Genomic DNA, 24766 nt, shown 5'->3' with positions numbered 1-24766 from the left:
AGTTTGGAAAGAAGGGTAGAAATCGACTTTATAGGAAATATCTTTTGAAATGTTGTCTATGTACTAGTAAGAAAGAGAAAATTTTTAAATCAAATGTTCCCAAAACTTGAACACCAGGGCCTGACTAGACAAAGCCAGAGCTGACAAGGGTAGAACAGCTGCCATGGAATTCTGCCCATTCCCAACCTAGCCAGGCAGGCTTTCTTGCTCATGATTCCACCCTTCATGCCTACCAAAGTCTCAACAGCAAGCTCTCTAACGCCATGCATCTTCATTAGAAACAATAGAATCCTGAAAGCAATAAGCACACTTAGTGGCCATATTTTGCTTTCCCCACCTTTACCCCTTGCTATCTTAGTTCTTAAAAAAAGACTTTGCTAGTTTGCTAGAAAGAAATCTATCCAGACAAATAATATCAGAAGGACAATGAAACAGCTATAAAGGATTATAACACATTGTTGTTCTTTTGTTTTTGTTTAATACTCACAAGTCCTTCCTTGGTAAGCAGAGAAAACAAGTGGAAATGCAGACATTCTAGTGCCAATGACTAGAGAATGGCTCCCAGCCTCTCAAACTCAGAGCTGAATGGTTCTGAAGCACACAAGCAAGCATCCTTCTACCAGTCAGCCACAGAGCATGTTCTAATCCTGCTGGAAGAAACTATACAAAGAAAGACAAGCCAAAGTAGACTTTAAGGGGCCAAAAGAGGCACCATGCTATGAAGCAGCACTCTTAGGACAGAGGTAATGTAGGTACTATCTGGCTTGTGAAAAAACCGTTTTAATGCAGAAATTACTGTTAACTCATCTCCTATCTTTAGGGTTGGGTGAAACTTAAGAATGCAGGTCCTGGACAATATTCAAGAAGCATTAAAATGGACTGTCACCTGAGCCAGTCAGTTGTAATCCTCACCATCTATGAACAAGAAACAGTCGCTTGATGTTTCCAAGCCCATTTCTTGTGTGACAGGGGGACATTCATAACATTTACCAAAGTGGTTGTGAGTATTATAATACACCTGCTATTGTTAATGGAAAAGGGTATCTACCGTTGCTCAAAACACACACACACACACACACACACACACACACACACACACACGAAGAGATAGTGTATCAGTTACTTTCATACTACTATGACAAGACACCACAGGAGGGAGGCTCTTTTTCAAAGGATATTAATCTAAAAGGAAATTACTTCTTCATTCTGAATTAATGCAGAGCATACAATACAACTATGGGTACAAAGTTGTTAGAAAACAGTTCATTTGGTGTCAAGAAATCACTCCATAGATTACTTGGCTTGACCAAAATATAATTAGAAATACATAACATCACTGTTGTAGTATTCCCACTTCAAAACAAAAAACCTAGCCTGACTTTAATCTTGGAGAGAGAGAGAGAAAAAAAAGAAACAATCAAACAAATCCAGAATATGGAAGTTTTCACAAGGCTAGTATAGAATTTTTAAAATGTAAACAAAATATACAACAAAGTGGTACGGGAACTATTTCAGAGTCAATAAGAATGAAGGCATATGAAAAGGTGGTTATATACGAACCCTGAATTGGAGAGAAACACTACAAAAAAAAGTACTAACAAAAGTTCTACAACACATGGACAGTTGGACAAATATGATGGTAAGTAAGATATAAGATTTCTTAAAATGGGTCACAGGAAGCTCAAAGTATGAGAAAGGGAGTGGTAATATTTTTAATCAGTCAAAATAAAAAGCATTTTGTTCCTTAAATGACACCTTCCAGAAAATGAGAAAGGAATATGTTAGTTGCAGTGATCCAACACCAGAAGACACCTTTGTCCACAAAAGATACATAATTGCAGTGATCCAACACCAGAAGACACCTTTGTCCACAAAAGATACATAAGTATTAATAGGGAAATACCATGGCTACCTCACTTTTCTGATGGTCAATACTTGAAGAAGTACATATGTGCATGTGCACACAGGAATGAAAGCACAAGTGACAAATCACCACCTGGCTCACTGCCTCATGAGCATCTGGGGGAAGGAGTTTGTAACACATGACCAAGAGATGCTCATGGTCCTGTTACCAGTTAAAAACCAACTAGATTTTTGGCTGAAAAATAAACCTTACCTAAGTATAGCCTTAAAAGCCTATTTTAACACAGAATACAAAAGTATTTAATTTTTTTCAAGTTCAGAATACTATGCAGAGAATAAATGAAAACAAGGATGAGCAGCAGGAAATAGCTAGAAAGAATTCAGTAGCTCAAACCAAAACAGAGTGAAGCTTGGATAAGAGCTGTGGCAGTGCGCAAAAAAAAAAAAAAAAAAAAAAGAGGAAATGATATCTTTTAAAAAGACAATTCCAAAGACATGGTTATGTGAGAAGGGTTTTAAGAATAACTTAAGGGAACTCAGGATACCTTGTAAAATTGGGTCTCACATAGCCAGGCAGATCAAACCATTTATATATAGGTCAGAAGAAAAAAGGAATAGAATTTTGTCTTTTTTTTTTTCAATTAGAAATGTTACATGTGAAATGAAGAGATAGAGAATAGCAAGAAATTAAAAGTCAAGAATGATCCTACTAGCCAAAGAAAACACTAGTATCGGTAGATATTTACAATACATACGAAAGCATTTTTAAATGAAAACATCCAACTATCTTTTAGTTCAGTGTGCTGTCCTTTTTCTATGTAGTATATATCAAGAACATTGTATTGTATATCTCTGAGTGATACTGCTTAGTTGTTAATTGCTAGGTGCTTTGCCATTACCTAAATATGGTAGTGTTCTCTTAAGTGATCAATAGTTACTAGATGTTCAGGCTGTTTCCACTATTTTATATATAGTCACATGACATTAAAATGTAAATATACAAGTTACAGAATAAACAATGAAAGAGGTCTAAATATTATTACTATTTCTCATAAGAAGAAGAAAGACATATTCTTCATTGGAGAGAAAAAGAATATCTTTCTCAAAGAAGAAAATGCACTTATTTATACCTCATTAACTTGGATAAGTCATGTGCCTACCTATCTGTAAGGAAGACTGACAAGGCATCTAAAATGTCAGCCTTCATTGTACAAGATGGAACCCATCTACAAGGGAGAATCATCATTTATCTTTGCTCTTGATCATTCTAGCAAGCTGTTAAGATACCTCAAAACAACTACCCAGTTTACAATATAAGTGACAACTAACTTAAGCTGATAGGGTGTTTGTTCTGTTTACTCTCACTAGTTTCTTCTCCTGGGTATGAAATTTGTGCAGAGCTGTATCTACAAATTGCTTTGAATAAACTCAGAAAAACCCTGGGGAAATTAAAAAAAAAAAAAAAAAGAAGATACGACTACCACTTTGCTTTGGCACCTGAGTGGCACTGCCTTGCTGTTCAGAACACAAATCTGGGCCAAGATAGTTTCTCCCGTTTTATAACTCCACTAAGAAAAAAAAAGTAAGAAACACAACAAACTTTTAAAAGTTTTCAACAATGATTCATTTTAATTTTTTTGTTGTTGCTGTTGTTGGTTTTTTTGTTTGTTTGTTTTTCGAGACAGGGTTCCTCTATGGCTTTGGAGGCTGTCATGGAACTAGGTCTTGTAGACCGCACTGGTCTCAAACTTCATCTTAATTTTTAAGAGGATGGACAGATAGGTCTAACTCCTATTAGGTCAACAAATTTTTAAAATTTGTGTCTTACTCTATCTCACAAAATATTTGCTACTCATAAGCAATATATAGACATAAGGCATATAAATGGAGCACAGAAAAAGAATAAGTTTACAATGAAACAAGGAAAAAACTTTAAAGGAAGAACTATTCAAAACACAAAGACATTAAAATGTGAACTCTAACTCGATCTTTCCCTGACTGACCTCTTGTCTTCCTCCCTCAGCCACTGCCAACTGACTACAATTAGCTATCAGCAGTACTTAATAATCTCTTCTGCTTTAAATCCCTAAAGAATATTTAGCAACAAATTCATTGCAAACTTCTGATGAGAAAGTTTTGAATAACAATTATGCAACATCCCCTTGAACTTCCAGAGACATACATTCTGTATACATATATATCAAAACATTTTACTATTTTGGGGGGGGTGAAACAGGGTTTCTCTGTATTGTTTTGGAGGCTGTCCTAGAAGTCGCTCTGTGGGCCAGACTGGCCTCGAACTCACAGAGATCCACCTGCCTCTGCCTCCTGAGAGCTGGGATTAAAGGTGTACAACACCAAAGCACGGTAATATTTTACTGTTTCATATTTGATTTTTGTTGCATTATGAGACTTTTTTTCTAAAAACAAGAAACACTTATCTTCTCTTATTTATTACAACTTTTGACTCTTATATGTAAGAGTAACATCAACAGATAAGAAGAAGCATGCTATGAAACATGATAATGCAACCAATCTATGAAAATGATACAAATCAGTTAATTCAGGCTATAGCCAGTAAGCATGTGCACTAATTCAACTTTCCTCCCAACAATAAGGCCTGAGCAAACTCTAATACTGTATTTGAACCTAAAGATAATATGTTCTCATTGTAAAACAAGGGAGAATAGTCAAGAGAACAAATAAATGATGAGAGCATTCTGACAAAGGCAGAAGTAGAGATCTCATCTCAGTCACTTCCTCCTTACAGATGTTACTTCTCAACTAAGTTGTGATCCATTATTGTAAAGTTAATGAGATTATTTCTACATAGGGCCGATGTAAAAATTAAACAAAACACATATAAATGCTTAATATAGTATCTGAAACAAAACAAATATCTAGCAAACATATGGTCTTCTTACAGTCACTGTTTTTTGAGGTAAAGAATAAAAGCCTAGAAACATAATGAATCTAGAGAAATTACCAACATAAAAGAACCCTAAATTTTAAAATGAAAATTCCACAATCATAAAAATAGGACTATAAAGTTCAATTAGACAAATTATTGGCTATCAACTCCAGCCTTGAACTCAGAAAAGAAAGCCTAAATGACATTACTAAGGTCATCTGACACTGGGATTTGCATATTTTCTATTAGTCTACATTTCATCTCTACCACGGGGAAAAAAAAAAACTAACAGTTCAAAACATAGTACTTGTTTATACATTTACTAAACAATATTATGAGCTTTTATATACTTTTGAAAAATAGTGCTTAATCTTTATCTTACAAACATTTATTAAATAATGAACTTCTCAATGTTTTGGACCTTGGCTAGAAAGTAAACAAGAAGAGAAAGTGACACACAAAGCAATGCTAAGTGCTATGAAGAAAATAAAAGAGGTGAATGGCTCAGAGAATAGAGGGGATGACACATCCATTATAAAGGGGGGTGCTGGTGGCAGCCAGGAAGGCCCTTCCTGAGGCAGGCCATCTGAATGAAGGTTTGAAGAAAGGAGAACACTTCCTGAACATAATAAAACCAGTAGCACAGACACTGAGATAGACAATAAATGGGCCCTCCTGAAGCTAAGAAGCTTCTGTAACGCAAAGGACACAGTCAACAAGACAAAAAGGCAGCCCACAGAATGGGAAAAGATATTCACTAACCCCACATCCGACAGAGGGCTGAACTCCAAAATTTACAAAGAACTCAAGAAGCAAGTCTCCAAAATGCCAAAGGATTCAATCAAAATGTGGGGTACAGAACAAAATAGAGAATTTTCAATAGAGGAGGCTAAAATGGCTGAGAGACACTTAAGAAAGTCCTCACATCCCTAGCCACCAGGGAAATGCAAATCAAAACAACTCTGAGATACCATCACACTCCTGTCAGAATGGCTAAAATCAAAAATACCAATGCCAGTTTATGCTGGAGAGGATGTGGAGAAAGGGGAACACTCCTCCACTGCTGGTGGGAGTGCCAACTCATAGAGCCACTTTGGAAATCAGTATGGAGATTCCTCAGGAAAATGGGAATCAGTCTACCACAAGACCTAGCAATTCCACTCTTAGGCATATACCCAAAAGATGTGCATTCATACAACAAGGATGTCTGTTCCACTATGTTCATAGCAGCATTATTTGTAATAGCTAGATCCTGGAAACAGCCTAGATGCCCCTCAACTATAGAGAAAATAAGGTACATTTACACAATGGAGTACTAATCCGTGGAAGAAAACAATGGAATCTTGAAATTTGCAGGCAAATGGATGGCACTAAAAGAAACCATCCTGAGTAAGGTAACCCAGTCACAAAAAGACAAACAGAGCATGTACTCACTCATATATAGATTTTAGACATGGATCAGGGGAATGCTAGCAGCCTACAATCCCACTGTCAGAGAGTCTGGGAAACAGAACCTCATCCAGTGACTGATGGCAGCAGAGGCAGACACCCAAGCTAATCACTGAACTGAACTCCTGGAACCCAGCGGCAAAGAGGGAGGACTGATGAGCAAAGGGGTCAAGACTGGGCTGTTTTAAACAGCTGAAACAGCTGACTTGTACAAGGGGGAGCTCTTGGAACCCAGACTCATGGCTAGGAGGCCAGCATGGGACTGATCCAGACCCCCTGAATGTAGATGTGGATGTTAGTGAGGAGGCCTAGACAATCTGTGGGGCCTTAGGTAGTAGATCAGTATTTATCCCTGGTATACAAATGGATTTTGGGTGCCCATCTCACAATGAGGGATGTTCTCTCATCCTGGACTCTTGGGGGAGGGCCTAGGCCCTGCCCTGAATGAAATGACAGACTCTGGAGTTCCCCCAGGGAGGATTTACCCTCCCTGGGAAACAGAGTGGGGATCAGCTGGGGGACTGAGGGGAACTGATGAGGGGTAAGGGAGGAGGGGAAGGAGAGGGAGCTGGGATTGAAATGTGAAATGAAAAAAATCTTTAAAAAAAACTAGAAATAAAGAATACAATAAGTGAATTGGCAAATTCAACAACAGGTTTCAACAGAAGACTCGGTAGGGCTGAAGGAAGAATCACCGAGCTGGAAGATTGGCTAAGCGACTCTAGACTTTAAGAGTCGCAAAAGCAGAGCCAGACAGCATCTGGTGGCTTGCTCATGCTGGAAGAGTTTCTGACATATTTCAAAATGTGTACAACAGTACTATGAGCATTTACTGATTGCCTACACTAACAATGGAATATCATTTAGCAGTACACAGGACCTACTACTGACAACGGCAACTACATGGCCAAGTCTCAAAGGTCTTATGTTTAAGGAAAAGGCTTCCAAAAGGCCAAATAACAACTCCACATACAGTACATTCTCCATCAAGCTCACTTTGAGACAAAATAACTTTATTCCAGAGGGCTGCATAAAGGGAAAAAAAAATCTGTCTTTAAAAATAAAAAAGGGGCTGGCCGGTGGTGGCGCACGCCTTTAATCCCAGCACTCGGGAGGCAGAGGCAGGCAGATCTCTGTGAGTTCGAGGCCAGGCTGAACCGACAGCCTCCAAAACAATACAGAGAAACCTTGTCTTGTAAAAACCAAAAAAATAAATAAAAAAGGAAGGAGAACTTGTTCCCACAAATTTATTGGGGGGGGCAGGGACGACGGACATTGTAATAGAGAAAGAAGCTGTCTTAAAAAAAAAAAACAAAGGATGGAGAACTTTCTCCTTCACTGTGGGAGCAGCTCTACAAAATTCATATACTTGCACTAAATAGGACTAATATCAAACATCAGTAATAGGCATATATTTCTGAACTCTTAATTCTAGGTATCTAAAACTATCTACAAACATAAAAAGAACATGTGTATCCATAATTCTCATTTGATGTGGGATAATGCTTTTGTTTACTGTAAATATTTGTCAATTGTATTGGTTTAGTAAAAACCCTGATTCCAGACTAAGGGAATTCTTAGAAGAGGAAAGGCAGAGATGCAGTTGCCAGCCAGATATAGAGGAAGCAAGATGAGGATGCCTTCCTGAGAAAAGGTAGCAAGCGATGTGGTTAAACATAGGTAAGAATTAAGGGTTAATTTATGTTGTAAGAGGTTGTTAGTAATATGCCTGAACAATAGGCCAAACAATTTATAATTAATATAAGCCTCTGTGTGTGTATTTGGGACTGAACTGGCTACAGGACAGAAACCTCCATCTATACTCATTGATGTTTACAGTCTCCCTCTGTCTTCTATTTTTCTTTAATAGTCTACCAAGCAATTCTTACTGAAATTAAAATATGTGAGGCTGGAGAACTGGTTACTGGTTAAGAGCACTTGTTACTCTTGCAGAGGACCCGGGTTCAATTCCCAGCATCTGTATGATGGCTCACTATCATTCATAACTGCAACCCAAGGGGATCTGATGTTCTCTTCTAACCTTGGTGGGCACCATACATAGATGTGGTACAACAGACATAGAAGCAGGCAAAATGCTTCATATACATAAAGTTTTAAAAGCCTTAAAATTAAAAATATCTTTAAAAATAATTTAAAAATTTAAAATTTTAAACTATGATAACATAGAGTTGTGCAGTAAAATATAAAACCAGAAAACTTACAACTACCAAAACTAAGTATAATATGAAGATTCACTTCAAAGCACATCAAGAAAGATTTTAAAATATTGAAAATGAAAATACTGAACAAGGTGATGTGAAGGTACCAGAACAATTGCTGAATTAACAAACAGGAATATGTGGTAACTGACTTATTCTCACTATTCACTGAAGAGTTCTACCCTTTTCACAAAGGCAGCACTGATGACCACACTTGTACTTTCAGGTAAAGGGAACTTGAGTATACACATTAAAAAGTCCTCACAACTTTTCCTACGTCGTAAGAGCCATACACAATTATATTAGCATTTTAGATGCCTGTTCAGGTTGGTATGTCTGCCTTAGAACCTATGTTTGTTCTGCCCTCTCACCTTTTGAGGGATAAAAAAACAGGCTGAGCCCACAAGAAATAAGGCCTCTGAATGGTAGCTATTGATGTTGCATGGAGAAATGCCACTGAGAAGTCTTTAAAGAAAAGGGAGTATAAAAAAAAAGAAAAGAAAACACATAATAAAGAAGTAAAAAATCTGAACTGCCAACTTCCAAGTCAATTTAAGCAAGCCTCCCTTCTCTGTGTAATAGTGAACCTAGTCCAGCCACAGCTTGCCAAACTCAGCTTAGCAAATCTGGTAGCCTTTCTCCCAGTGGAATTCCAAGCAGCCTTAAGTTTCATCAGTTACCCCATCTAGACACATCATACAACTCTGGTTAACACTGTGTTCACTTAAAAGTGAGCTGTGTGTAGTTAGTGATGCAAGCAGGGGAAGAAAGTTCCTACTTAAATAGAAGAATAAAGAAGTACTTCAGGTTAGCAACAGTTTGGGAGAGACAAATTGGCTAGCTTCTAGAAATTCTTTCCAGAAGAGCTTTCTAATAGAAATTAATTAAATATACATAAGTAAAAAAATCAGAAATCATACCTCTAATCTAGAAATTTTGTGACCTTTGAAGTGAAAATTGAGCTGAAAATTATTTAAATGTATGAGAGTCTTTGTTATGAGAGAAGGGAAATCACAGCCTCTTAAGAGTCCCAGCAAACTGCAGCACAAAGATTGAATTATGACTACATCACTCAATACAGCAGCTCCATTCTCCAAGGGAAAAAGGGAGCAGGGAATTGACATAAAGAGAGACTTGATGCAAAACTGCTTGGTTTTAAATATCACAGCTCTGTGAGTACATATAAACAGGGCCCTATAAGTACAAAAGGCCCAGGGTTAGCTGCACAGTGGCCTTTCCCATAGCATAACTCATATCCAAGCTTCTTAAACCATGGATGGAGACCAAGAAAACAAATGACAACAGTAAATGTTTCTAAATACAATAACCAAAAATTAAAATGCACTATGAACCCAAGGTTCTTCTGGCAGTACTCACACATATGATGGCATGGAATTGTAGTGAGCCTTGGTTTTAAACACATCAAGCACCTATATTTTCCTATTATTCTTTATAGAGAATATCTTTGGATTGCACTATATTAGAATGCTTGATTTTAAAATTAGTTAGAATTGCTGAATTGAGTTCACAAATAATCAAAGTGAACTCTAACTTGGAATCAGGACAAACTTCCCAACAGTTTCTAAAAGTCCCCATGTGCTGCTCAGTTTATTCTGGTATTTATATGAAGTGAGGCTGTGTGAGCACTGAGGACTATAAAATCAGAATCTGAATCAATTCTAAAAACTCTGATCTGCCCTACATCTTTATCAAATATTCAGCTAGTAATTCCTTATGTAAAAATAGTCATATTTATCTCAGTATGCTAATTTGCTTTCTTCTTACTAATTGGTAAAGCTATATATATACATACATATAATATACATATACAAAGAACTATTTTATAATAAATTTCTTTATGATTTATTATCAGCAAATGCTTTATATGTCTATGTATCCAGAGCTGCACTGAAATGTCTTCGATGAAAGGGGTTACAAATACAAAGGTTCAAGAATTCTTAGTTTTCAAAGCCTTTAAGCTCCAGACATACTATTCAGTGAAAACAGTAACCAAGTTGAAATAGTTACCCCTGAGAAAACAGAAATCTATTTTATAGTTCATTTTAAAGTTAATTTAGCATTATAAACAATAAGAAAGGAACAATGGTAAAGGCTAAGAGGAAAACAAGATGACTGGCCATAAGGTTTGCTTAGATTTTTAGAGTAACAAGCTGTAAACACTGAGCTTGTAAAGATGGTTTACACATAGCCTTGACATTGAGAAAGAAGCCACAATTATAACATGTAACCTCAATAACCTCCCCACATGATAAAGATCCTTCATAAACTGATGCCTATGAAGCCAAATCCTGAGGGTAATAGAGACTCTAGTAAAAGAAGGGCTAGCACAGCCCGGTGGTGGTGGCGCACGCCTTTAATCCCAGCACTCGGGAGGCAGAGGCAGGTGGATCTCTGTGAGTTCGAGACCAAGCCTGGTCTACCGAGTGAGTTCCAGGACAGCCTCCAAAACAATACAGAGAAACCCTGTCTCGAAAAAACCAAAAAAACAAAAAAATAAATAAATAAATAAATAAGGACTGCTATGGCTGCTGGACCATTTAATCCATTCTAATCAGGTACTGGTGTGTAGGGAAAGGGAATGGAAAAAAGAGTGGTGTTCTTAATTCTACAGTTATGGTGGACAACTGAATGCTAGCCTGCTGGATCCCCTTGAAGGATACATTTTTACAAAGCACCAGAGAAAAGCAAGTCTTCCTAATCTTGCACCCTCAAATCATGGCACACATTTTAGCAGCAACATCTAGAAAAATGTTAATGGAATGAGATGGGCACATGAAAGAGTTTCCATAGTGTGGAATAGTCATGTTCAATACAGGATAACAGCAGAACAAATCAACAAGAGCTTTGATGGCCTGTTATTGAACATAAAGAAATGGAAAACTTTTCTTGGATATGTAAAATGTTTTGGCTTTTGTTAAAAGGGTAAACTGTTTTCCCTTTCATTTCAAGGTTTATCTTACAGTGGTTATGTAGTCACAGGGGTATATGTTATACAATTCTTTTGGAAGAATTACATATTTTTGCAAGATTTATTTTCATTTTTAAATTTGTATATGTGGAGGGGTACATGTGAGTACAGGTGCCTTTGAAGGCCAGAGGCATGAGATCACCCTGAGTTGTAGTAACAGGTAGTTGTTAGCTGCCCAATGTGGGTAGTGCTAGAAGCCAAACTCAACCCCTCCTGCGCCCCACACCTCCCCCACCCCATGCCAGGCAAAAAAGTTCCTGCTCTTAGTTGCACATACTTGTTTTACATACCCTACACATTTATGCTCTTAAGATTTTTGTCTAATGATTTATTTTAAAAGACTAATAATGAAAAATTATCATAATATTTCATCCAATGCATTTGAGACTCAAAAGTGGTAGTTTTGAAATTTATAATGGTAAAAGTGGGACATATTTTCTAATCTGTCATATGTTAAGACTCTTCTCCCAGAATGTCAAATGTCAATCTGGAATAAATACATGCATATTCATATCCATACCCACACACACACACAGAGAGAGAGAGAGAGAGAGAGAGAGAGAGAGAGAGTGAGAGAGAGAGAGAGAGAGAGAGAGAGAGAGAGAGAGAGAGAGAGAGAGAGAGAGAGAGAGAGAGAGAGAGAGACTGTAAGGGTCAGTAGAAAAGTAAGCACACACACTTATATCTCAATAAGGGTCAATCAAATGATAAGGACAATAAAACAAAATGTTAAGATAGAAAATAACAGTAAATATTGTCCTTTTAAAAAATAATTCAAATACATAGGATAGTAAAAGGCAAAGGCATTTAAATCACTTCCTTAGTAATACAAGTAATATTTAAATAGATTTAACAGTGCTGCTCCAAACCAATGAATTATGGGTTTAAAGCCTATTAAAATGTAATGTTTTTTTCCTGAGCTGAGAGGAGAGAGATTTAAATCCACTGAATTTTAATATTTCAGCTTGAACTGCAGGAGGTAGAGAAAGTCCAAATGAACTATTCCATCAGCACCATTCAAGCATGAACATTTTAATCAGTTTTCCTTCCTTGGAGTTCTCTAACACAGTTTACGCTGTCATTCTGAAAGCACTTAACACAGAAAGTGTGAAAAACCACCAAGGCTTGTTATTGCCTTCACAATTGATGGCAAATAATTTTGCAGACTTCCTATCATTAAAATGTCACTACTAAAAATTGAGGTTCAGCGTTTCTAGTGCTAAACTGCATTTTCCCGCAACACTGAGGCATACCTGTTCATAAAGGTTATTGGGATGGGGTATTTTAATGCTTCCATTTATATCATTTCCCCCTTAAAAGTTAGGACAGAAATGAGGATGAGGGATTCCTCTTAAAAAATACATTTTCATTTTCATAAGCTGAATCTTTTTTTCCAATGCTCACCCTAACAAACTTTTTCTTAATAGTAGTTTGTTGAAATTCTTATGCGTCTGTTAGCCTCCTTTATTAAGCATAACCACATTCACACAGCATGCACTGATTATATAGTGTAATGGATTTAAGAAGCATTTTAAGATAGTCAGATGACTCAATTTAATAATACAGGAAATGAAAACATCATTTCTAATTAGATCATATTACTGATTTAAAACTGCAATTTGTGTGTTGCTCCAACAGCGCAATCTTACAGAGATTATAATTTAAAAACACAGTGGCTAGTAAAACACATGACAGTATCAACTATATGCATAACATTCCCCCTAGCCAATCTGGGATAGCTCAAGGAAAGCTTCAAAGAAACATGAAATCAAAATAAAAGACAGTAACTGTAAATAAAAGTAAAAAAAAAAAAAAAAAGAAGGAAGTTTCCTGGTTTTCTTTCTTACAAATAAAAGGTAAAATGATATTTAACTTATTTTAGTCCATCAACACTTTTAAACTGAACATGACCTGTGAAAGAAATCATTATAACTGTGTTTCATTCCATTAAACACAACTAGCTTATTGTCAGGAGAACAGTCACCTCTCCAGGTTTCAGGCTCACTTCAGCATTTTGCATTTAAACTGCATGGATCACTGGTTTGGCTCATTTACCAATGAAGGTAGAATAATATTGCAGAGTTAAAAGGTACTTCATCAGATTTCATTAAATCTGGGAACATTCCCTCTTGTATGGATGGTGTGCCTACATATAAAATAGATGCATATGTAGGGATAAATAAATGAAGATCTGCAGTAGATGGGTCGTGTGCCTCCTAGACAAAATGCTGTCTGGCATTCCCTTGGAGCAGAAAATAACTGTTAATTCCATTCTAAAATCTAAGTAAGAAAAATCTAAACCTGAATCTTCATTCTTGTAGCAAGTCAAAGTGCTATCATTTCCTGGAAAGATAAAGCAGCTCAGTGGGTAAAGATTTTGTTACCAAGGTTTCAAATTGAGGTCAATCCCAAGGTTCCACAAGGTAGGTGGGAACTGACTGACTCGTACAGGTTGTCTTCTAACCTCCACAATGCATGTCATGGCACAAATGTGCCACCACCCCAAACATACAAATAATTACATGCCTTTTTAAAAAATTTTATGCTACCACTCCTTGAAATGATGTCCAAGAGGACAGAGAACAACGGATGCATTTAAAATCCCGCAATCATACATAAATTTTCTGAAAACTGACATAAGACTATCATCATGCTTTAAGAAAACCAAAATGAACCTCAGCAGCAGAATTCATCAAGTGAGTTTGTAATCAGGTTCCGTCTTTCCTAGTTTGTGGTTACCTGAAATGGCATCATTTACCTTTCTATTCTGTAAAATCTGTTTTTCAGAACAGTCAGATTACTTGATTTTACTCCATTCTCTATCCAAATAAAAATAGTTTGAAACTCCACAAGATCCAACAACATCAACACACAGTACTTTGATAGCATGAAGCTCTACTGAATTAGTTTTTTCAAGTAAACGTTTAGATTACAAAAGTAATCTGGCTTTGTTTTAATCATTAAATCTATATGAATAATATACCTATTAGTAATAGTTACAAGTTACAAATGGATTCTCTGGCAAAGCGCAATGTGTTATCCCATTCATCACAAAGTATGTAAAAACAAAATAATGTAAAACAGTATTAAAATACATGTGAAGTAATAAAAGTAGGGAAGCTTATTTAATTTTCTACCTATCATCATTTTTAAGTAACATCCAAAACTGATCTGATTTAGCTTAATTTTTCCACTGTTCAGCTGATCACTAGAAACTAGAAAAACAAAAATAACAAAAACACACTGTTTTCATAGAAATAGGTGTTAATCAGATGTAGGTGGGAATTGCTACCTATCTTTTAGCCATGCATGAAATGACACTGCAAGTTTTCCAATAAGGCAGCACATTGCACAAAGCTATTATAAACACTAAACGTCATAGAATAACAACTATAGGTAGTAGGTTCTGTCATGATTGACCTGTGAGAGATAATGTAAAACAAAGCAAAACAAAAAGCCCCACAAAGATTCTATCCTGGCATGATCATACAAGCAGAACTGCTAAGTACACATAGACTAACTTTTAAAACTGAGCTCTCTTAGTTTATATATGTGTTGTATTGGTATTTTCTTGAGTATTAAGAAAGAAAAACTAGTCATAAAATGTGTTCTCTCTACTGGTCCCATCTCCCCAAACCAGCATAGTAAACATGTGACCAAGGTTCCTCCTGTGTCTTTCTGATTCAGCATCTCCTTTCCAAGGGGCACTTTTCTTACTCTTTTCCACTGATGATGCCTGCTAAATTACTACCTTTTCCCCCTGATGGTCAGAGAGACACAAAACAGATCTGCAAATAGCCCATTAAAAAACAAGCTACAATCTGACTACTGCTACCAACACCAGTGCAGTGATCCCCAAGTCCTGATTCCCTTGTTAAAAGACAGTGGCATAAATGAAGCAGTATCTTCACTTCAGATTGATTATCAGACGACCCTTATTCGTATCTTCACTCAGCAATTTGAATTTTAATGAAAGTAAATGGAATAATTAGCATTTCAAAGTGTGTTTGATACCCGGAGAGTAAAAAAAAAAAAAGAGAAAAGACTTTTGTGTATAATTTATACACAAAGAAAGCAGTTGGGAGGGAGCAGAAATAAGTGGAGTTGTCTTTGGAATGTGGCAATGTGTTTCTTACACTTCTGCATAAACTGTTAAGTCAGTTCTGGGCAGTTTACAACCAAGAGTTCTCCCCTTTATTACTATTTCTAAGTTTTATTAGCTGTTACATTTGGAGCAGGAGTGAATACCCAAATCTATAGATCCAGCAGGTTCTAGGAAAGACCACTGTCACTACTGCCAGCTAGCACTGCCTAACTGGGCTGCTGATCTTTAGTTCATCCACTCTCTCTTAGAAATGGACACTATCCTGTTAGAATCATTCATAACAAAGGAAAAAGAGTAGGAGCAGATATGCAAAATACATATTGTACTAAAAGTAATATTAAGACAATCTAAATCATTTGTGGAAAGATAAAAATAAATCAGGTCATTTTAACATCAGAGCAATCTATGTCTTTTTGTTCCTGTCTAGTTTAGCAACAGAAACCGATGGCACAATAAAGAAACATGAAAAAGAGCTGTCCAGTCTCCTCAGGGGAGTTTTCAGAAACCAACTTAATTAGTAAACTGTAGTACAAAGAAAGCTGAATAGCTAATAAATGCCTCAGGAGACTGAAGGGCCAGGGCTCAATTCACTATGGTAATCTATTACTTTCTGCCCCTTTGGTGGAACAAAATTTAAAAGAGAAAAACAAGAAAGCTAAGGACAAACACTAAGATCAGAGCTAAAATGGAAAGGCCACGTACCCCAATGATGGCGTTCAGTTCTGCCATGGTCACCTGCTTGGCCCGTTCCACAGCCTGCACCACTTGTTGCTGGTGCTATAAATGAAGATCAGAAACAGAATACAATTATTTGTTTTCTACTCAGTCAGAACAGCTTTTCCTAATACGTCCTCTAACTTTACATGCAAAACAGCATTTGGGAGTCTCCAGATTTCCAAATAAAATCCCCAGGTGGCAGATGACTACATGAGATGTTCACGGTCTCTGGGTCCACAATGCTAAGGAATAACCATGCATCAGCTGTACATATCGTCTCTGTGCTCATGGAGGATGCTCCCTACATCTGCACTATCTGCTCATATTTCATTTTCAGGCCAAAAGAGCACTCTAACCAAACATCTTCTGCTAGTACTGAAAACAAAGCACAACTTATCCCATCTGTTTCTCTATGCTACCTAAAGGGAAAAAAAATCTCTTTAAGTATTCCCTACAAGTACTTATGTTTAGATTCTTCTCTGGTGTTTATTAGCATAAACAGTGAAAGGTTATTCTAATTCCATGTTATATCTCTCCAGGAAGTGTAACAGGGTCTACGTTTGTATTTCTGTCATGAAGGGTTGCATGCTTAAACAAAAATATATGCAAATGAAGTTGAAGTACTTCATGTACTTCTTTCAAATACAATAAAAAAAACAGAAATTTACAAGTTTAAATTCTTTTTCTTTAGAAAAATAAGAATCATTAATACTGGAAAAATCTCTCCACCCTTGATTCATTTATAGAGAATGAGCAATAACTGGTACTAGAAAGTTTTACAAAATTGGTAAAAATCAAAACAAGTAACACAGAAGTGTCTACATGGGAGCACTCACACATCTGGATAAATACAAGTGGTTGTATATAATACTCTCAAAATGTAAACATAACCCCAATTAAGTAACATGTAAAGAGTCTAATCTACAGACTCAAATTCTTTCAAGTAGCTTTAGCAAATGAAGGAATTTCTCTGTGTGGTTGGAAGAGGTTTGTGTTAACTGACCTCTGGTGAAAACTTTAGCATATGTTCTTCACTAATTTGAAGTGAATACACAGTTCAACTATAAAGTTGCTCACAACACACAAAGAGCTTGCCATCAAGCATGGTATTTTCCCTCATTATCAGGCTTCCATTTCAAAACATATATGATATTGTGACTTAACTTTTATCTCTAACATGAACACAGGGATGAAAAAGAAGTTTTGTGGGAAAGGAAACTGCCTTAAATTAGTTACATATTACATGGTGTTTTCATCTTTTATTAGCAGAATAATGTTAAATAACAGATTAATGTCTTTAAAGCTTTCACTAGAAACTAAATATTAATCAATATACTTGTGAATTGTTTAACTGTAGGTAGGAGTTTCAGTGTCAAACATAGTCTCAAGCTCAGTCTATAAATAGCTGCCTACTTACTTTTTCATATTTACTAAAATGAAATAATTCATTTTTCTCTTACACAAAATTTGAAAGAAGGGATGGTGAGATAGCTCAGACTACCAGTAAGGAGCTTGTCATAAAAACATGGGTATGTATCTGAATTCGGATCCACCCCATGAAATGCTGGCCAGCTATGCCAGCATGCACTTAATTCCACCACTGAGGTTGCAGAGAGACTTCTGGAATTTACTGGCCAGCAAGTCTAATCAAATTCCATGTTCAGTGAGAGACCCTGTCTCAAAATACAAGGTGGAGAGAAACTGAAGAACACACCATATTTCAATCCCTGGCTTCTATGAGCACATTATATATGTGCACACAAAAAAAGGAATGCAGACACAAAAACCTAGAAGGAATAGAGTGAGAGTCTTTACTTCAGTTGATCTTATGCCATCAGTCTGACCATATGCCATGTTTACTGAGCACTTACTATGTGCCAAGTTCAAAGCTCATTTTAAATTTATGATACTTTCTTTGTAGCAAAAAGCAGACACTTGCATAGTGTCTTCTGAGATTTAATACTCCATTCCTTTTTAAAATATGTGTACATATTTCTGTGTCTGCCTCTGAGTGTTTGCACCAGGAGTCTGGAGGTATTGGATCCACCTCCAGCTGGAGTTACAGGTAGATATGAGCTTTCCCACATGAGTGCTGGAAACCACTTTTAACTACTGAGCCTTATTTCCAGCTCATGATTCTGTGCAGATATTGTTACAAACTTTCTATCTTTTACTTGTGACATTCAACAATGGATGCTTAAAATTTCCAAGAAAGTGAAACAAAGGATAGGCTATGCACTCATCCATAACACATAGCATTCACTCTACTCATGTATACATTCACTTAATAAACTATACAAGTTCTTACCATGCCATGTCTCCATCTACTGAAATAGCTCCTTTACATTTAGTATTAAGTATTCAAAAAATAATTAGATGAAACAAAGATATGAAACATATCTACAAAAGGCCTCTTTAGTTGAAGACTATGCAACTGTTGCTTCATAAATTATATCTCAACTGCTAAGACAGACAAAGATGGCTTAGGCAGCAAAGCTCCATAGCATTAAAATCAAGTTGGTTTTTTTTTTTTAAGAAAATTCAACTCAATTCACTGATTTGCCATCAGATCTGACAGTAACTTGTTAGGAATCTAACATAAAAATGGAAGTCATGGCTCAGCTTGGGTGCTTTGATAGCAGTGGCTAAGGGCTAATAATAGTTTCTGGACTACCTGCAGTTTGGAATTCAACTTGCCTATTTCTGCTCACACCCATGAATCATCCACTGTCTAAGGACTTCTGAATATACGCTTCCCAAGGCAAACAATGCCACCTCTCCTGTGAGCTCTGAAGGCACAAGTAACACTCTACTATTACTCTCTCCACAACATGATAAACACATCACCCCACACACTGAATACACCCATCAGGTAGTGCGAACACTAAAACTCAGACAGAAAGAGGAGGCGAAAAGACCACAACTGAGAAAAAGTAACTCTTAAGGCAGAAGCCCACGCTACTCCCCAGAGTCGGCCCATGACGTTTTTTTTTCATTACAGATTTTAACAAATAAACCCAGACTCCGAAAATTCAGTGCTTCACATTTTCTTACAATGCTGATGGCTTTTCTACTATGTCTGCCATCTCTTCATTTTCTTCCCCTTCCCATCTGTCATTTACTCTCACTCCACTCATGTTTTTTCCAGTCCCACTTCCAGCTTGTCCTTCCTGATACCACACCTCAAGTGGTGAAAAAGGCACCTTAGCCTCAGCCAGCAGGTAGAAAGAAACAGTTCCTTCTTATGTTTCAACAACTACCAAACAAAATGTCATCAAAGAAATATTAACAAGCCAAAAGAATGACAGGAATTTAAAAGAAACAAAATATATCTAATTACTTTTTCCTTGAAATGTTGAAACTTACATTAATTTTTTTGGGAGGGGGCAGCTTTTCAAGACTGGTCTCTCTGTGTAGCTTTTGAGCCTGTCCTGGAACTCACTTTGCAGACCAGGCCAGCCTCGAACTCACAAAGATCTTCCTGCCTCTGCCTACCGGGTGCTGGGATTAAAGGCATGTGCCACCACCACGTGGCTCATTGCTTAATTTTTTAAAATACACTATTCTGTAGAAATAATTTTATGTTTGTAGAATTGCTAAAAAATCATTGAATTATAAGTAAAATAAATTTATGGCATAGACATTATGCCTTAATATAATTATTTTACAAAAATACTATGATTTAAGGAATACAGGTGTTGTGGGGGGAGGGCAAAAAAACCTGTACCATAAATTACTTTTCTATTATTTTCATTGTTGTAAAATTATTTTAATATTTGGTCAAGAAAAGCACTGAATTATTCTTCCATTAAGAAAAAAATGGCATAAGCCCATATACGTCCAATAAAGCTTACTGATGAATAGACCTTTATGAGCCAGTATGTATGTAGTAGGTTTTTAAAGTATATTTTTCAGAAGGAATAACAACTTCAATGTCTGTTATAGCGATATTTTGAGGCAGACAAGAGATGTGATACTAAAGAGAAAAGTCAAAATAAAAACTGTTAGACTTAATTTTTTTTTTAAGTTTACTCCACATATTGAGAGGAAATTTTCTGGCAGAAATGCAAAGATGATCAGGACTCTTATAAAGATCAACATCCCCAGCTGTAGAGACACAAAGTAAGACTTACCATGTCCATTCCATATATAATGCACAGACAGAGTATAAGGAAATGAAGGGCGTAAAATATAAGAGGTTGTAGCAGGGAATCAGGAAAGTCTTAGCTTTCCATTCATTCATTTAAATGTATTCAGTACCTAATAAGCTACAGGTACTGAGGTTGGGATTATGACATGATAGAACACATTTCTTGATCTCACAATTTAAATTCTATGCAAAGGGGCTGGAGAGAGACAGTCTAGACATAAAGAGCACCTTTTCTTCTTGCAGAGGAACTGGGAAGATGATTCCCAGCACCTACATGGTAGCTCACAAGCATGTTTAACTTCAGTTCCAGGGGATCCAATACCCTCTTCTGACCTCCATGAACAATGTATGCATGGTATGTATTTGTGTATGTATGTATGTATGTATGTATGCATGCATGCACGCATGAGATGGAAAAACAGATAAATCTAAATTTTAAAAACTCTATGAAGAAAGATGGGGAATTAATACTCAAAAGCTCTATAATTACTACAGGGGAATAATTTCCGAGAGAAAATTAGAGGATGTTATGCAATCATTTATCTAGGAAATATCTTAATCTAATCTAAGTACTAGGGGAAGAGTCACTAAGGAAGCTGACATGACAGCTGAGACTGGAAGGACTTCTGTGGATGAAGAATGAGGAGACAAAAACCAGGCATAAGGATGAAGTCTCCCTCAAGGAAGAAAGTGAGCTAGCTGTGTGTGATTGGAGGAGTTCGATCTGAGGAACCCTGCGGAGAGAACAGGCAGGGTAAGATTTTGTATGGCCTTTGGGATAGCCAAAATGCCTTTAAAGTGGAAGAAGCATTCACAACAAAGGCAAATGCATGGAGACACAGATGTATGACAGAGGCATTTTCTATTATTCAATATAAGCACCTATTGGTAGAAATAAAATCTGGAAAAAAAGGAAGATGCCCAACAGTACAGGGCTTTTCATTACATGAAAAACAACTGCACTTTATCCTGGGAGAAAGTGAGACATTATTAAAATGTTTTAAGCAGCTGAACACTTCAGTTCTGAATTTTATTAAGATGGATCTTACTGACGGCGGGTAGTAAGGAGTGAACCAGACTGAAGCAAGAACAGTTACAAAACCATGCAATATTCCAAGTAAAATATACTTAGATCAGAACTTGAACTAAATGCCCTTCCTACTAGGAATCATTAGTCACATGTAATAAAAATGCCACTCATTTACCATGATGCAGTGTTATGAAAAACCTTTAAAGATTCCAAGACCCAAAAACCAGGTTTTGTTAACCATCAAACAATATTCTGCACACTGATTTTCAAATGCTGTCTGGTTGGTATGGTGGAACTGCAGTGCCAACCACAGAATAAAAACTATCAGCATATCCAATAGCTGACTCTCCTCTGTAGTATTCTAGCCAGTTGTCAGTCATTTTCTGAAAAAGTCATGATAATTTATTAATAAACCTATTTTAGTGGAGGAGATGAGCCGTAACACTGATAACTTAAAATCTACTTTTCCAAAACTTGCCCCTGGCCACAGTTTTGTCTCTAAATTTGTCTCTGCTTCAGGCATCTGAAAATAGTAAAACAGATTTTCAACTCTCTTTCTCCCTTTCTTCCAGCTTAAACAGGTCACTTAATGGCTCTAAGGCCATTCATTCTTCAGGTCATACTCAGTGTCCACATAACCTTCAGGTACAACTGAGTAGATCATGTTCAAAGGAAACTATCACTCCATGTTTTGAAAGTCTCACTGAAATCCTACTTTGTACTTGAAATGTGGCTACTGTAACTGAGAAAATAGTTCTTAATTTTTCTTAAGCTTTAATTATAATTTAAATTGACATACCTACTTCTGTATTAGATAATGCAACTCTGCTTATACTCAGAGTACTTTGAAGTTTATCTTCATTCAATGATAGTAGGTTTTTTTAAACATACATTATTAACTTTGGAAACATGAATACAAGGCTGCCAATGATGCCTTTGAAGGGAAGCCCACATTTAATTAAGCCTGCAGGAGAAAAAGAAAATTACCTCCTGAGTCATCTTTTATTTCCAAGGTCAAACAGATCATAATCCCACCATTTGGCCACTCAATGGCCATTAAAACACATGGTCTGGTAAAGCAAGAATATTAGTCAACCAAAAACACACAGGAGAGAAGAACTATGTTCTCTGATAGCACAGGGTTGTGAGGGTAAAGAAAATACGCCTAAGTGCAAAATTCAGAAATCTGAATCAAACTTTCTGAAAAGGACCAGTGCACCTATGCTGTAAGGGTTCTGCATAGAATGTGTTGGAACACAATACCAAAACTGACAAATTGACTCCAACTGACTTGTGTAGTATAGGCTGCTGACACTCACAAATGTTTTCCTTAGATGGTCTTAGACTTGTCTGTGTGCCTGTCTACTAAAGTTTCTTGGGTTATTTTACTCAAACTCACCTATATCAAACCATGTTACCACAAGCCATTGACTCTTTACAAAGTTAACAAGCAATATGAGGAGTTAATGTGAAACACTTATGAACTGGTAACACTGCTACCAGTGCATGTAATCACTGTATCTTTGTTCATTCTCTTCCTAAGGCAAAGTAAGAAAGTGACTGATCACATTTTTCAACTTCCATTTCACAATTATTCTATACATACAAAATATGATTCAGAAGAGTCTATACCTACATCCCAAAATAAATGGCATCTCTATCACTTGCCTAGAAAGATTGTTTTCCCATCACATTAGAAAAAACAAATGTAGAGCCAGTTGAGACAAAAATGTATGAACCATCTGGAATTGTAATTCTATTGAATACATATCACCCCTATTACGTAACTGTGTTACTGTCTATTAAATGCAATATAGAAAGTCCAAATATATCTACAAAATTCTGAGGAAACAAACAATGAAACAAAGAAAATTCATACATAGTATAAGTCCTTAGAAAACCTAACAAGCAAATGGGGAAAATAGAACTCTTAGCTGGAATTACTCTGTACCAGAAAGCATTCAAGGTGAAAGTTATAGTTCCCCTGAGTAAATGTGAGATGAAAAGTAAAGGACTAAAGATTTTAATTATTTAGCTTTTATGGTCTTAAAAAGTCTAATGATTAGAATATTTCTGCTAAGTCTTGTAAAAAAAACTAATTATTTCATTTATCAAACCAGCATTTATTCAAAACAACAGATGCACAGGAAAAACTGCTCTGCTCCTTTGTAAGCCCAGACTTCAAGCAAGTTTTCATGTCACTGTGAGGGCCAGCCTACATGACACCTCCACCAGCTCCCAAGCAGCTCTGCTTGTTTTAAATAACTTACAAATAGAACATCTACCTATGGAGTTACAGAAGGAGGAAAGGAAGCAAATGTCCATTCTCCTTAGCACTGAATGACTAGAAACAAGCTGTTCAGTTTATTGATGGCAAGGTCTAAAACAAGGAGTTTATGAGAATGCAACTTCAGCAGCCACTGCTCAGAAAAACCAGTCTGCCTTCACTCTCCTGGGTTATTTAAGGCTGTGGTCTAGAAATGGCTTGCAGAAGTACAGAGAATAGGTCAGTGAATACTCAGACACAAATGGGACATCTAATCACAGCCATAGCCCAGGACTATCCTGACAGATGGAGCACAAAGCTCATGAGAGGTCAGCAAAAACTGGAGCTAAACAGTGTCTTCTGGACATGACAGAACCATGAGACTCATGAACTCACAAAAGCTGAACCAGCATTCTCGTTGAAGAACTATGGACAGATGACAGCTTCGGGGAAGGGAGGGTCAGTTTTCTTTAAGGGATTGTTCCCTCGTAGGCCAACCACACTCCAGAGGACAGTCCTATTCTCAGGAATATATTTGGCAGTACAAAGTAGATTCCAGTATTAAATAACAAAGAATATGAAGTTGGGGAGTAGGGAAATGAGAATGGATCCAGGAGGCAGAAGAGGGATGAAATGGGCGGGTATGACCAAAATGTACTGTAGGAAATTCCCTAAGCATTAAAACACTTAAAAATGGTTTGCAATACAAGCAATCAAAATAAATCGACTTAACTCCACAAAGTAAACCTAAGAAGATTTTTAAAAAAAGAGAAAGAGACAGACATCTTAAAACTCCATAAAAAACAATGACTTACAGTAAAATTCTTTCATACTTGGGGCGGGGGGGGGGGTGCTTGGATTTTTTTTTTTTAATCTCACTGCCTCAAGATTCCAACCCAGCAATCTGCTACAAAATATGGCAGGCCAGATATAATTTGCCATAATCTAGGCTTTAACTGAAAAGTAAGTATATTTAAGTAAGTATATTTGAGAATGCTGGGACTGCAATTTTTTTAGCAGTCACATATAAGTAGCTATAGACCCTACAAGTTGTTTGGATAGACTAA

General features: G+C 36.7%; 1 protein-coding gene across 7 annotated transcripts in view; it reads right to left on the bottom strand.

Moving 5' to 3' along the window:
* Tle4 (TLE family member 4, transcriptional corepressor) overlaps positions 1–24766 on the bottom strand; it is a 133633-nt gene that overhangs the window by 71454 nt on the left and 37413 nt on the right. For 5 of the 7 annotated variants that reach the window (XM_013116700.3, XM_013116713.3, XM_005063783.4 and 2 more), the window contains exon 6: positions 16239–16313. The exons of the other annotated variants lie outside the window; for them this stretch is intronic. In XM_013116700.3, coding sequence (XP_012972154.1) covers positions 16239–16313 — 75 coding nt within the window. The remainder of the gene's footprint in view (positions 1–16238; positions 16314–24766) is intronic. 7 annotated transcript variants of the gene reach the window in all.

This window comes from Mesocricetus auratus, unplaced genomic scaffold (assembly GCF_017639785.1).
Source record: "Mesocricetus auratus isolate SY011 unplaced genomic scaffold, BCM_Maur_2.0 Super-Scaffold_4256, whole genome shotgun sequence".
NCBI lineage: Eukaryota > Metazoa > Chordata > Mammalia > Rodentia > Cricetidae > Mesocricetus > Mesocricetus auratus.
Note: the sequence above shows the minus strand (reverse complement) of the source record. Positions and strands in the feature narration are given on the sequence as shown.